The sequence below is a fragment of the Corapipo altera genome, unplaced genomic scaffold (genome assembly GCF_003945725.1).
Source record: "Corapipo altera isolate COAL_440 unplaced genomic scaffold, ASM394572v1 140b, whole genome shotgun sequence".
Classification (NCBI taxonomy): Eukaryota; Metazoa; Chordata; class Aves; order Passeriformes; family Pipridae; genus Corapipo; species Corapipo altera.
Window position 1 is genome coordinate 128469 of NW_020884956.1, and position 15704 is coordinate 144172.

Here is a 15704-nt window from a genome sequence, read left to right on the forward strand (position 1 = left end):
TGGGCTGGGTGTACAGGGGAGGGCCCTGTGCTCCCCTCAATCCACAGAGGAGGAGAGGTGATTACAGGGAAAGGTTTATAGCACTGTTCATAGAGCATTCTATCCAGGAATGAAGTCCTACAGGGCTGGTAGATTTGGGGGTATTTTTGCCCTTTGTTTGGCGAGTGGGGTGTACAGGCACTGGATTGGCACGTGCACAGCTGCTGGGAGGGAGCGAGATGGCCAACGGTTTCAAACACAATTATTATGAAGTCTGGGTGTTATACATCATAATTAGGCTTAAGAACTGAAAGTCAGTTGAGATGAATGAGGGCAATTCATGCTCTCAAAGTTGAGAAAGTGATTTTGTGTATAAGATTTGGATACTTTTCTCTCTGTCTCCTGCTCTTCCCCCCTCCCTCGGGAGGACTGGCAGTGTCTGGAACAGCTGTGATAGCCGTGTCTCCCTTGCACAGGTGACAGACAGCACGTGTTAGTGCTGACTTTTGCTTCAGCAAAACCAGCTGTAAATGAATCTAGTCCCCTACAGTTGCTCTATTCACTGTGTATTCAGCAAGAGAAAGACCAAAATGCAGCCTTTACTGGATAGTGATTATGTATCTTTTAATTAGATATTTAAACAATTAATTTTTATGGTGATACGTGTCTAGAGATTGATGGATATCAAGAATATTTTAATTATTTTAAGTTTCTGATTTAATGAAAGTCACAGTCATACAGGTTAGAAAAGAAATGGCCACCCACTATGTAAAACTGAGATAGTTTCAAACTAATATCAAGGATATTAGAGAAAATTCAGATGGGAATCAAATATGTCTCAAGGAAAATGTGAATCCTGCAAGCTGGACTGTAGGGCTGCTCCCAGAGTTGGTTTGACATTTCTTGACTCCTAGTGGGAGAGAATGTAGGGATGTACAGCCTGACTAGGCTGGAGTAAGACAGGCAAGTCCTTAAAAACAACCTCAACAGAACAACACAAAACAAAACAAGAAAAAAGCCCCTATGCTAATATTGAAAGATGAGAAGGGAAAAGCACCACAATGCTTGAAAAATAACAATAAAAAAATTTGGCAGGATTAGTATTTCAAAGGGAGCAGCACTTGATTAAACATTTGGAAAGCATGGGAGGAGAAACATTCCAAGTAAAATGAAAATATACATGTATGATGGAAACAGGATAAATAGAATATTCCACTTATAATTACCACGGGAAGAATGCAGCCCAAACTTGGGAATTCTTAATCAGGTAAAATTGTCATTGCTTTCAAGTCCAAGTAAGGCAGTGGATTGTGATAGGTGTGAGATGTTTGTGGATAAAGATGTTGGCAGGACCTAGAGCTTCACTGAAGAGCAGGTCCATGAACAAAGGAAATGAAAAGACCCAGAACTTGCACCACCAGCAAGTCGTGAGTGTGTTGCAAGAAGTCGGAGGACACAAAGAAATGTGTTTTTGTCAGATACCAAGTGGGGAGTGAGGGATACCAAAAGATCCTGGAGAGGGTAAAGGTTTCTGCAGAATGCACAGCTGTGCTCTGTGCAGGAAAAACTTGAGTTTTTCCTGCTCACGTCAGTGCAGAGTTTGTTCAGACACTGCATGGATACACTGACTGAGAAGTGGAGATTAGTTGCAGTCTGGTTCCTACCTGAGAGTGACCTACTGAGGACTGGGCAGCTGAGCACCCATCTCTCTTGAGCAGGTAGATGTCATAGCCCACAGCTCCCTTACACTTCATTTCATTAGTTATTTCCATTGGGGCAGATTTCTCTTCTTCCCAACTGGTTTCTCCCTGAATGCCTCAGAGTCTGCCTTTTGCCCCTGCCCTCATTCAGCTGGGGGAGAAATGCTGTCTTAGAGGGAGGAATTAAGTGGTCAGGTTGGGATAAATGCCCAGTTCCCTCATCTGGAAGATTTTGGTGTGATGCTGCTTTAAAAAGTAGGTTTTTTATTATAATCCTTGCATATGTGACTTGTCTTAGTGTAATAAAGGCAAAGAGCAGGTACATATAAAGTGTTCTGCTTGTAATGGCAGCCCATTTCTTTGGGTTCAAATAGCATCAGGTAATTATAAACTGAAGTGATCACATCTGAAGAAAAAATTTTCACTGTATCTATGACTTAGTATGATTTACCTTCCCCTTATTATTTCTTAATTTCAAAATTACTGCATGCTGTCTTTGAAATGTTGCAATTGTGTTGGTATTTGAAGTACCTGTAAGTACTTGTGCAAATCAGTTTTTCTGATGTTTGTCTGCAGGGTGAGGTGTGTGTTTATGTGCCCAGGGGAAAGGAGATGCATTTGCATCCAGAAGGGTGTAGCAAGTGAACCTGTGCCAAAACAGAGTCTGTAGGAACAGTTGCACTAAAATAGTACAGGGTAAAAAATGTTGGCAAGGGAAAATAACCAGTTTCCGAAGAGAGAATGGGATCCAATGCTCCCTGTAAATGCTGCTCATCTGAAGGCCTAAATGATAGCTTTTGGTGATGAATCTTTCTAGACAGTTGTAAAGCCACCATGTTGTGCATACGAAGATGCACGGTATTTTTATAGATATAATTATATTTCATATAGAATTGTTAGTCTTTGAGGTGCTGACGAACAGTTATTACTTTTCCGTACTTTAGGGGCATCCTAATTTAAGGATGTTTCAGTGAAATCATTACTGTTAGCCTCAGTAGGTGTTGAATTAAACCCTAATTTACGTGGGACAGCTAATCATACATAATATTATACCTGTTTTTCATGTGCCTCTCAGCCAAAGATCTAATAGCATTTTATGCAAGTAAACATAATTGCTGCAGAATATCTCCAGAATGTTTCTGGTGATTCAAGGCCTCTTATTCATCAGAGCACACTAATAGATACCTTATCTTCCCACTCCTCTGCAGCGCACGGAGCTCGGAGGGGCGGAATTCCTGATGTGTTTTACTCCATAGGTAGCTGGGCTCTGAACTGTTGTGGTGTGATTCCCACTCTCAGACAGGTCTGCCACAAGGATGAGCCATGTAGCCTGGGAAGAAACCCAGCGGATCTTTTATCATTATTGCCTTGTCTGTGGCTCTCAGAGAAGCAATAGCCCAGATCAAGACTCTGTTCAAAGGAGAGATGTCAGGACTGAATTGTTTTCTGGTGAAGGAAGGATGGATAAAATATTAAATGCAATCTTCTATTTGCCCTTATCTTTCTGTTCCCTGACAAGAATATTGTACTGTATTTCCATTGTTCTGTAATTCAAAAGCTGAAGGTACACAGGTTTGGGGAAAGAAATGATTTAATTGTTCAACAGTAGAAATTGTTGTTATAAAAATAAATGGAGATTTTGTATTACATGTGCTTTCTTATGTGAAAACACTTCTATTTTGAGCAGGGAACAGCATACTTTGGGGAGTTACCTGGTTTCATTTCCGTCCACCTGCTGCTTTAATTATTGTAATTTAATGCACAAAGACACTTCTACTTTCTGAGCAGTGGGGGAGTTTGCCCATGAATATTTTGGAAGAAGGTGTGTCTGTCTGAGTACTCTTTCCCAGTAGCCTTTAAACCTTTTGGGAAATACAGATCAAATCGAGTGATGGGGCCCAGCAGAAGGGGGACAGAGGTAGGAAGGAGCTTGAGATTTTAAGTCCCTACAGCTTCCATGTGAACTGTTGGCTTGGGTGCAGGAAAGAGAGACGTGCTGAGCTCACCAGAGAGGAACAGACTGCACTGTGAGCTCTGGGGTACATCTGGCCTGGGGCCACATGTTCCTGGGTGGCTGAGGAGCCCCTGAGCCTGCAGGGTCACCCTGGAGGACCCACCTGTCCGTGAGGATGGGAGAAGAGCCAACCATGGAGGAGTTCCCAGGCAGTTTGAGACTGGTGAAGGCTTGGGAGGCAGGGGGAGTTTGTGGTTGGTGAAGGGCAGCAGACTTGAGTATTTGTGGAGAGGTAAGAGGTGATGAACCCTCTGTAAAGGAGCCATGTTTGCTGGGGTCAGCAGCACCAGAACTGTGGCACAGCTGTCAGAAATGAGGCTTCGTTGGCTTCTCTGTGCACAGAATTTGCTTTAACATCTGCCCTGTCACTGTGAGAGCATGTTTCTGGGGCAGAGTGTTGTATATTTACCTACTGATCTACCAAGTCTTTGGTCAGTGTTTTATTCTGAACTGTTTATATTTCTCTTTGCCAACAGCATGAGTTTTCTCAGAGGAAAATCCTGAAAATAGCAAACAGGCTGAGAAGGGTGGCCCAAATCTTGTGTCATATCTGGCATAAATTCAGAATTGCTTCAAAATGTTTATACTGAACTAGTAATTACTCTGATTCTTCTGAAGCCATCATTTCAAGCTAGGTAGTAGCTTCCAAAAGTTGAATTAAGCTTGACAGTCCAACACTGTTATTTAAAATATTGTGAGCTCTCTACCCATCAGCTGATGAGGTGCTGAAGAGCATTAAAGCCTGTTGAAGTGGACAGACTCTGCTGTTTCAGTGGGTCTTGGGTTGGAGGTTAATGGAGAGCATGGCACCAGGGTGGGTACAAACTCCTGTATCTGATTTGCCATGGATTGATTTTCTCTTCAGTCCTGGTGAGAGCAGGAGTTGGGGGCAGTCTCAGGAAAGCCCCTTGCACCCACCTCCCTGGAGGCCTGTGAGGAACGGGTGGAGCACAAGATGATTTGGTTGCTCTCTGCTGCTTTCCTTGCTCTGCCGTGGGGTTTGCAGCTGCCGAGTTCAAGGCAGTCACCAGTCACTTGGTGTGGTCCAGGAAGGGATTAAAGGAGCAAAGGAGAGGAGGCAGTGGGAAAGGAGAGGCCGGGATGGAAGGGGACAGGAAGTCACCATAACTCATGTATGTGAGCAGTCTCAAAATGAAGAGGCAGAGTGTTCATATATAAATTAAGTGTGTTTTTTCCTGGCTCGAATGTCTTAAGTTTTCCTAAAATTATAACTAGAAGTTCACTGATACAAAAACTAGTATTGATGTGTAGTTGTGTGCGTGTGATTTGGGAACAGGACACAGAGGATGTAAACAATTTACAACCATTTATTCTCTTATTAGTGCTTTTATCTGTGTATTAGTTGCCATAGATACAGACAACACAGGGTTTGTCTGGGTTAATGAAAAGTCTCTCATGCTGATAAAAAATGTGTGCTTTTTCTTGAGAAAATTCTGAATTACTTCAATTTCACTATTCTTGGCGATGATTTTCAACTATATTTGAATTCATGCATACAATTAAATAATTGTAGCATTTAGTAGTCTCCTTTTCTCATATATAGCATCTGCAGAATAATTTTGAGTACAATGCAGTACTAAACAAATTGGTCTTTAATTTAGTGATTGACATGATATATGTCAATATTATATACTGACAGATATAAATTACTGTTTTGTCAGCTTACAGATGTGCTTCTGTATTTCTAAAATAATTTTTATGATTTTTTTTCACCTTGTAAAACAACTCCAGAACACGATCAGGTAGCTGATGGGCTCACAAGTGTGGTTACCAATGTGCACAGCTTCATATCACGTTTGGTTGTGTTCTTCCTACGTAACAGTTCGGTATCTCAAGTGATAAAAGCAATGAATGTGACTTGGTACATCTTAATTCCAGCTACTCTGTCCAAACAGAGAGCAGTTACTTGCTGTAAATGTAACTCAACTGATTCAAGAAATAGTTTCATATGAAGAAAATTTTTAAAAATTATTTAGCTTTTCTGTTACTATTTGGTAAGTGTGTGTGGGATGCTTCTAGTCCAGAATGCTATGGACACTGGTTTCTAATGAGTTTAAGGTGGCCACATTTCTTTCAAGTGTGTTTGTCACTGTCCAGGTCCCATAGTCAGGATGAACCTGAAATAAGTAGTACTGTGGGCAGGGGAGAGATGCACCATGTGGGGAACAGAGAAGAAGGAAAAATATTTTTGAGTCAGCTTGATTTAAAATAAATATATACACAGTGGTTTCTTGAAGGGTTAGAAAGAGTGGGCACAGCCCTGGCAAAGTGGGTGTGTGGTCAGGGTGCAGCTGGGAGGCAGGTTAAGGGTCGATGTTGTTCCAGCCTGTGGGAAGTGGTGAGTTAAGGGCTTAAATGATCCTTTTTCTTTCAGGAATGCAAAGGGGTTTGGTGTAAAGGCTGAACTCGGAGCACCAGTAAATACATGGATTATGCACTGGGCATGTGTCTGGCTCCAGCAGAGATGAGCAGCCCCTGCAGCTGCAGCTGCTTTCCTGTGAGCAGGGAGGGTCGGTGCTCAATCAATTAATTAACACAAACTACTCCATACTGGAGGACAGAATCCCTCAGCTCAGATGCTCACGGTGCTCAAAGGTTGTGGGCTTCTCCCACTATTCCCTGCAAGCTGAGCCACATTCACTGCACTCCATTAAGCCTTTTGTGTTTGTGGTTACAGGAGAACAGGATTTGCCCCACTGCTGTAATTTAATAAGCAGGTATAGGAGAAATAACATGGATGGTGCAGTTCTGCAAGGAGTCTGACTGACTATGGTACACAAGAGGAAGAGTGCCATGTCTCAGCAGACCATAAACGCTTCCCCTACAACCTTTCAATAGTAAAATTACCCTTCACTGTGTACTTAATGGCTGGAGTGAAGATCCTAGAATAAGTATTTCCCGGGGAAAGAAAGGTAGGTTTGAGCAGCACTAAGTAAATTTGGGGATATTAAAAGTACTGAAAATTTTACCAGATGTCTTACAGGTTTGAAACATAGCTTAAATCTTTTTAGAGATTAAAACCTATTTTTCTAAGTTAGAACAGTTTATTTTGCTACAAACCAATTGGAATTAATAAAAACAATGGACTCCTACAGATGAAAAAAGAACTGTATGTGTGCACCAGGTTTCAGTTTAAACTCCATGAGACTGCAGAGGCTGTAATTAGGTCCTTTCCATTTCTAAACGTTCAGATTCACAGCATCCTTAGGGCCCAGTTTGGGAATTTTCTCTCCATATACAAAGTCAGGATGAGGTATTCAGTAATTCAGTACTTATATACCAATTAAAAAATATATAATTATTTAATAAAGCTGTAGAAACAAGTATACTGTTTGTCTTTATCATCACACAATGTCTAAGTCTTTGTGATTTTTTTATTGAATTTTTGGTTGTCTGCTCGAGTTGAGAATCTCCCCACACTGAGCCCTTTTCTTCAGCAGACCCAGAGGAGAGAGCTGGGGTCCCCTGTGGGACCTGCACCTGCAGAGTAGCAACATCCCAATATGCCACTCACCTGTTTCCAGTGCTGGGATGTGCAGGAGGATGGTGCACGCATGGCTTTATCTGCTGCAAATAGCTTGGTCCTCAAAAGGCTCCTGAATTTAAACTGGTCAAATACATCTACAGGGAACACGACTGTAGCAGGAGAACTGGACAGATTTGTCCTGAGTTGTAAGTGAACAAGGTGTTGTCTCACATGTTTGCACTTGAGTTCTTTACTCGGGTTAATTTGGTGAAACGCGGTAAGAAGAATAATGATAAAAAACATTACATGTAATGCTTTGAGAATGAGGCTCAGTAATCCACTGAAGAAGTTTAAAAGAATCCAGTCAGCAGCTGTAAACCTGAGCATGAGGGAACTCTTTAGTGCTGCAGGACTTACGAGTTTGCCATGTTTTCTTTGCAGGGTCTCGGTGTGTCTGGTGGGAGTCAGGCTGGCCTGGGCACTGCTTCCCCCAGGCAGTATCCACGACAGAAAATAACACGTGTAAACCTCAGGGACTTCATCTTCTACATGGAACAGGAACGAGAAATGAGCCATTCTCTCCTGCTCTATCGAGCTCTGCTTAAATAAAGCCAACAGTTGTACTGATTGCTCCATACAGAAGCTCAACTTGCATTGAAAGCTGTCATTTTAATGTGCCTTCTATTTTTTTCAGAAGTCAATGTTCCAGTAATTTTGTTTTGTAAAATTGTCAGACACATGCAATAAATTTCCTTTATGTAAAAAAAAAGTAATATAAAAACCACCAAAAAAAAAAAAAAGTGAAAAAGGTTTTAAAATGTTAACTCCACAGATATAACCAACATGCAAGTCTTGCTCCATTTGGCCATTTTAGGTAAGGCTGAAGTAGCTGGTGTTGCAGTCACAAATGCAAGGCTGCTGCAATGGCTCACCTAAAGCATCTCCTGGCCAGGACTGGGACAGGTCACAGGACTGGGCCCACCCCTGGTGTTCTGTGTGTTCACCTGTGGGGTTGGGCTTTCCTTCTTCGTTTACTGGCGCTGTCTCACTAACCATGGTGATACCTGGTGTTGTTTTAGCTTAGTTACAACGGCAGTTTTTTGCACAGCCAAGAGACTAGCACACTCTCACAAATTCTATATATTTGGGATTTTTGCTTTTACTGCACAGCTCATTTCCTGAGCCATTTGCTGAACCAAATCCTAAGTGTATGAAGTCTGTGTGCTTGGGTCTCAGCTGAGTTACCTTGACTAGCTTCCAGTTGTTTTCTAAACCCCTTCAGCCTTTTGTGCATTTGTAGCAGCTGGTTAGTAACATGATTCAAAGTTGGGTTTTATTTTCTAAAAGATGTTAATTTATTTATTGCAAAGAGTATGGTTTAATGGTGGTTTTAAAAGAGAGTATTGTTCAGTAAAGATTTTTAGAGTATTCTATATGGATTTTTAAAGCCGCTCTAAAGGTTTTTGGAGGTCAGTTCCACTCTGGGACTGGTGAGAATCCCGGTGCCACCAGGGGTGGCGATGCCTTGGATTCCAGTCCTGAGAGGCTCATGATCCTGAGAGGCTCATGAACAGGCTTTAAGCGTAAGGAATAGTTGTAAGTAGCTAAAAGGTGGGAGGAATGCTTTTTAAATGCTTTGCTGAAGCGGAATTCTGGGCCCACACCAAAGCCGAGTGAGGTCAGTGTGAGTCTTTAAATGGGGATCGGAGAGGAGCAGTCACAGGCAGGTGGGCACAAGTCGTATTTCAGACTTTAACAGTGTTACCAGTCACCATGAAGGGAGACATTTGCTTATTTATCTTTTCCATTTTTACTATGTTATGCTTGCCACTTTTTTGAGGCAATATTTTTTTTTTTTGATGGGAAACCATAGCAAAAGCACAAATAGAACTATTTGTCCAATAGTTTTAAAAACAAAGGTTTTAATTATTTTTTAAGGTTTATGAAAAGCAGAAGAAAATTTATACTGCTGCTATTTAGCCAAAAGATTATTCATAAGGTATTTAAGGCCAGGAAGTGTAAAGTTATGTTTTAAATGTATTGATAATTTGTACATATTGTTTATAAAGGCCTTGTGTTTATTAGAGTTACGTTATTTTGATGATTTCTGTACATACTCGTAAATACCCCCAATTTGTGTGAAAACATACTCCCTTATTTGTACTTATTTTGTAAAGAAATAAAACAATTTACTAAAGTAACACATCGAGTGACATACAGTATTAATTTATCAAACATGAATTTCACATTGTTTTGTAGTTCTTTAGCACTGGTCAGAAAACATTTTGCATCAAAATATTAACAGAATACCCACAAAGAAATATTAAAACCCAAATACTTCAATGTTTTGTTGTGCTGATTCTTATCCTTTGTGAAACATCTAATAAAATTGTCAACAAACCTCGATGCCATTAGCACAGAGAATGGATGCACTCAGCAGTTGCTTTCTGGGGAGCCACGAGTCCAATAAGCACAACAGAACATTCTCCTTCCCTTTCTGCCTGCGCTGGGAGCACGGGGCTGGGACAGCCCTGCACACAAAGTGCTGGGGAGGGCTCGTGTTTGGGGGGCCACGGGGTCAGTGCTCGGCAACAGCGAATCACAACAGTTTGGTTCAATCGAATTAGGTGAAAAACCAGGCTCAGCTTCTCAGCCTCTGCAGTAGAAACATCTGCTGGCTGCACACAGGGCCTCGCTGGAGTGGCTGTGGCATTTTGAAACCTCTCTTAGCCAAGCTGAGCAATGTTCTCCATTAAGTTATGTTACTATGGTTTAAGGCCAGAAGTAAAAATTCAAATCAGTTTTCGTTGATATTGCTGCCTAAAAATACAGGGAAATAAGTAAAAAAGATATAAATGAAACTGTAATAATCTTTAAATAAGTGACCTGAAGTTACTAACTAAAAGAACATGTCCTAGCTTAACAATTATTTTTTTTAAAGGCATTTTTCTTCTAAGAAAGTGATTGTTTCCACATGTCTTCCTTGCCTTGGTGCTATTTTGCAGTCAATGCTGTGATGTCATGGTTCAAACTTTCCGTCTCGAGTTTCACATTTAACTCTCGGCTGGTGCAGCCTGGAACCCTTTCCAGTGCCACCTCAGCAAAGCTGCCCCAAGTACTGGAGCTGCTTCATTGAGCCATAAAAAAACCACGGTAAACACCAAACTGAGGAAAAACCGACCACAAATGCTTCCAATGTCCTACACGTGTCCAGAAGCATCATCCCCCCGGTGCCCGTGAGAGCTGCCCACGGGTGCTCAGTGCCCGGTCCTGTGGGCAGAGCCCTGGGCTGGGCAGGCCTGGCTGAGCACCAGGGGCAGGATTGGGCCCCTGTGATCCAATGTCCCCAGGAGGGGTCCCCTTTGCTCCCTGGCTGAGGTAAGAACAGGAGGGGATGAGCTGCCAGAGCCGCTGAGAGTGCCACTCACCCTGGTCAGGGGGGCAGGGTGGATACAGGACAAACAGGAACCTGAACAGATTAGTTAAGGATACTTTGGACTGAAAGGGAACTCAATGTATGAAAGTAATAAATAAAAAGACCTTTTTTTTCCTTTCTGTGAGACATGGCTACATCAAGCTGAATGGAGCTAAAGGCTGGAGAAGACACAATCAAAAATTCTCACCTCTTTCAAACAACATGGGAGATACAGTGAGTGTTCCACCCTACGTGCTTATTTTTGTTCGTTTACTTTACAGAAATGTTTATGGCATGAAGTACTGTATAAGAAATGTGCATACACAAATACATGACAATTATACGTTAAGTTCTTTACAATATTAAATGTATAATATACAATTCTACAGATATCTTACATACAAAGGTGAATGTTGTGCCATATATTCAAATATGGCAATGCCTAGCGACTTTAGAATGTCGTACAAGTATAAAACCACAAAATAAAATAACTTTACAACTCTTAAAGTAGACAGATTTGCTCAACTGTTCTGCTAAGGTAGCAGGCCAACCGGCCAGGATTGCCATTAGAGATTTCTGAGTTGGGTGACCAAGGTGAGGAAACCTGCAGAGGTCTGATTTTCCATGGACAGGTATCCAGCCCTTTTCCAAAAATTAGACCCCTGCCTAGATTGTTCCTTGGATAGTCAGTACAGCTCATCGCTTTTGAAAATATTAGTCTTAAATGTGACTTTTTAAATTTTGCCTGATTGCAACCAACTGGCACTGAAGAACTGTCGACCACCTAATACTCTCTCCCTTGTTCTATATGGCCGTATTTAGGCATCTAAAAAGAGTTTAATTAAGATTCAGCATCTACAACAGTATTCTATAAATTAATGTGGGAGAAACTAAATTGTGATTAACACATGAATTAGTTATTGAGGACCCAATCATGCTGAACAGCAACAAAGAGGATTTTGCAGAATGCTATTTATAACCTCGCACCTGCGAACGCGGCGCTGTCTCCTGAGTTAGGGAGCCCTGTGAGTCGATGCCAATTCCTGGCAGTAGCAGGACCCTCCTGCAGACCTCTGGCTTCGTTACAGAGAAAGGTACACAGATAGAGGGCGGCTACAGAACTAATATTTTAATAATAATTTAAATTAATAAAACAATTTAAACGAAAGGCGGCCTGCTTTCATCCGACAGTGGCAGTACAGGGTTTTAACAGCTCTTTGCAAGAATTCCAGACCCATAAAGAGTTAGGCCTGTCCAAAATTCTTACACTTTCCTCCTAAATGTGGGCTTCTAACATGGTTAGTAAATGATTAACGAGGGGTGGCAGAGCTTGCTTGGCAGAACCACGTTTCTTTGATGATGCAAAACTTAAACAGCTTCTGTGTCAAAACAAGACTGGCTTTAAGAGAGCTACAGCTCCGTGTCGGGTATGTGACCCTTGTGTGTGATGGTGGATGGCATTTTATTTTGTGCTTCCAGATCCCTACTGTTGCAAATATTGCCATAATCGGCCTTGTCTAACTTTTTGTCACTTTTTTTGTTTGGTTTGTGTGGGGTTTTTAGTACTGAGCACCAGTTGACTATAAATCGGTCCTTTTCTGATTCTGGATCCTGTCCACAGAGAGAGACTTCAGTTGGAAATGTCGTATAAAAATAAGCCATTTGCTAGTGTGGGTGAGTACAATCACAGAGGTGCCCCGTGGTGCCTGGAGGTGTAAAGCACGTCTGATATGGAGGTGTGGCAGTCAGGGAAGAGTCTCAGTGCAGTTTTTAGCGTTCCATCTTCCTCTCACAGACGTCCACGTGTCACAGCACTGGGGTGTCCCTGGGAAGGCTGGCAGAACCACAGCTCCTGCTGATCCATCCAACTGCTTTAACTGGTCTTTGCAGAAGTCCAGTCCAGTGCAGGGTCAGGGGGTTAGAAAGCTTTGCCTGTTCCACAGCAGTGCTGTTGAGCCCAAAGTCCATCCCAGAGACCTGCTGTGCTGAGCGCTCGGGAACTCCACCGTGACGAACGGACAACTGGCTTCTCAAATGCATTTCGTGGCTGGCTATGTGACAGGTAGTTTCAGAATACCACTAATTGGCAACATAAAGTCAAAGTCTGTTTGCTAATACTGTTTTGCAAATCCTTAGTGTTTCACATAAGGGACTATTAAACACTTCTACGGTTACAAAGGGGGTACAGGGAGGGTCTAGTCCAGGGGCTCCTGTTTTATTCTGATTGTTGGGGTGGGTTGTGGTCGTCTGTCTTCGCGACACAGCACGTATTCACTGAACTGAGAGGAATCCACCCCACCACCACAGGAAGCTGCCACGTTAAATCCCTTCTGAAATAATCTTTCGAGCACCTGCAATGTGGGGGGGGGGAAAAATCAGATTAATATTTAGCAAATTTTAGTGATAAAAGCAGTCAGAAGCACCAGATCTAAATGATGGATTTAGTCTTTCCAGTCCTCATTGTGAATGAATATTATTCAGCTATAATTCTATAACTTATTGTTAAATGACTATACTGTGATTAAAGTCTCGCTCTCAGCAAACCTCTGCAGAAAACAAAAATTAATCAAAGAAATAAGCAGTCTGCAGAGCAGCTTAGTACATTATATAGTAAAATACTGGACTGTGGTGATATTGATGCTATCTCTTACTGCTTATAGAAAGCAACATCAGGTTTAAGTTGTAATAAGAAGTGCCCATTATTCATTAGTAATATGAACAATTTTACAGAGAGGGGCTGAAAAGCTCTTCCTTGGCAGATGAAAATGTATCAAGAGCCTGAATGACACATCCACCAGATTTTCCTGGCAATGGCAGCTGGTCTCCCTCACTGGAAGCAAAGTATGGCAGGGATGGGACGCAGAGCCAGGACGTGGACAACAGGGAAATGTTCTGGCCCAAGAAAGAGGTTAATCTGTATTGCCCAAATATGTATTTTTTCTTTCTCCTCCTAAAGAAAAGTTAGTGCAATTTAGATGCATGAATTTAAGGAACCCAGAGGCAACTTTAATTTCTGCGACTGTCACACAGCACATTACCCCAGGACATGCTGATCTTGGCAGTGTGATCGGGGCCGTGTTTTCACATGTGTGAGCGTGTTGATATTCGGTTTCCCAGCAGAGCAGGACGCACACAGGCTTCTCCCAGAGTTAGGTGAGAGCAGATGCCAGATCCTCCTTTGGCAGATCTGCAGTGCAGGACCCACCAGAGGAGATGCCGTGGTGCTCCCCTTAGTCCAGGGCAGCAGCCTGGAAGAGCAGTTCCTGTGGTTTTCTGTGTGATAAATGTTGTCAAGGGGAGCAGCCTGCGCTGTTCTCCAAGGGCCTCACCCAAGGTACTGCTTCCATTGCTGTGGCACGTGGGAAGTGAACTGAACCTGACGGCCTTGGCCACACCAGCATCCCCATGTGACAGCCACCCTCAGCAACAGGGACCAAGCCACTTGTTCACTCAGCCTAGAGAAGTGTCTAAGCAATATACCCACCTTCGGCCCACTTTCATGGGCACAGGTTGTAGAAAGAATTTAATTTCTTTTTCAGTTCCCCCAGCCCCTTGAGCACACCAGCAGTCACACTGACTTTGGAGACTGCACTCCAGACCACTGCCCTCACCCTCACACACAGACCCACGTGAGGCCACAGTGCATTTCTTAGTGCAAAGCCTGAATGTTGGCTTTGTTTTTTCCAGGAACATGATTTCAGAAGAACAGCTGTGTCTGAGGTGGTGTGGCAGTGCAGTGCAAACCACGGCAGCAGCATTTACTGGCTTTCATCTGTTCAGTCCCTCCTTAGAGGCCGCCTGTGCTAACCATCTGCACCCAACCCAGGGTTTGGGTTTTCAGTGGTAACTAAAACATTTTACTTTTACTCCCCTGGCTGCTAAGGACAGGCAAAGGAAAGAGGCTGCTCCAGCACAGCTCTGCCTGAGCCACGCTGAGTGTGCTGCAAATCAACTTGCCTGAGGAGCTCTGCCTGGCCTTGGGACATGGGGACTTAACGTTCTCAGAAAGTCACATCTGCCAAATCTCCCTGACTTTTGCCCTGATTTTTACACACTCTACACAGTAAAAATGTTGTAGAACTGAAAGATCAAAAAACAACACCAGAGTATGGAAGAATAATGAACTGGGAGAGATGAAAAGAAGGGGCAGGAGAGTGGGTTATCAAAATACATTTAAAAGACAGAGAGAGAAAGCTTTCATCTCCCTTATTTGTCTGGGCTGTGTGGGCTCTGTAGGACAGAAACAGGGTGAAGACACTGACACTTGTTCCTCCTCAGAGAGGAAGGCAGGAGGAGCCTGAGACGGAAGGAGGAATAAGACATCAGCAGGCTGGGAGTGTATTTTGAGTGTATTATGTATCACTGCTCCTAGCCCTGGCAAGATGAAGATGAGAGACAACCCAGCCACGGGAAAGGAGGCTTCTCCCACTGAACTGGAGAGTGAAACAGAGGATTGACAGCTAAGATTTCTGAGAGAGACGGGACTTCAAAATCCTTGCTAAAAACTTTTAAAAATCAATTTGCTTGTAAGACAAAACAAGCACGGGGGTGCCCTTGGCTTGCCTCAGACCAAAGCTATGGAAGGCTGCATGTTAACATAGGATTCTTTTTCACTGAGCCTGCTCTCTGCACACACACAGTCCAGGTAGACATTACTCCTCAGAGCACCGCACAGAACAAAGCGATTCGTTTGTGCTCGGTGCGTGCGGGAAGGACACACTGCAGGCCACAATCCAGGGTTAAAAACCTTGGCATCATCAATTTTCTCAGCACGAAACAAAACAGGCCGAATTCTGTAAACAATGCAGAGAATGTTTAAATATTGCAGAGTTTTAAGTGTCACTTGGATGAGGCCGAGCTCAGGTCTAAGAGCAAGGCTCCTGCAGGGCTGCCCTGGGTGCTGGGCACTGGTTTGTACACACTGGCACGTGCTCGAGACTCAGCAGCATTTTGAACGTGGACAGGTTTAAATTCCACTTAAGAGAATTTGACTCTATGCACATCACTTCTTCTGAAAGTAAGATATGGACAGGGGAAAGAGTAACCATCTCTGAAATCAAATCAGAGCTACCTTCCTGAAAATCTCCAAAGAGAATATGCCATAAGTGA

At 42.9% G+C, this 15704-nt stretch overlaps 2 protein-coding genes across 4 annotated transcripts in view; one reads left to right on the forward strand and one right to left on the reverse strand.

Annotated features, from left to right (window-relative positions):
* The window catches only part of LOC113956804 (transcription initiation factor TFIID subunit 4-like), a gene marked incomplete at its 5' end in the record, with an annotated part of 127766 nt that extends 118385 nt beyond the window's left edge, over positions 1 to 9381 (forward strand). Inside the window, one exon of the mRNA XM_027663724.1 lies at positions 7622 to 9381. Within this exon, the coding sequence (XP_027519525.1) occupies positions 7622 to 7789 (168 nt within the window). The remainder of the gene's footprint in view (positions 1 to 7621) is intronic.
* A 1546-nt stretch (positions 9382 to 10927) lies between these two features.
* KCTD15 (potassium channel tetramerization domain containing 15) overlaps positions 10928 to 15704 on the reverse strand; it is a 44123-nt gene continuing 39346 nt past the window's right edge. For all 3 annotated transcript variants that reach the window (XM_027663727.1, XM_027663726.1, XM_027663725.1), the window contains exon 5: positions 10928 to 12946. In XM_027663727.1, the coding sequence (XP_027519528.1) occupies positions 12791 to 12946 (156 nt within the window). In that variant the 3' untranslated portion in view covers positions 10928 to 12790. The remainder of the gene's footprint in view (positions 12947 to 15704) is intronic.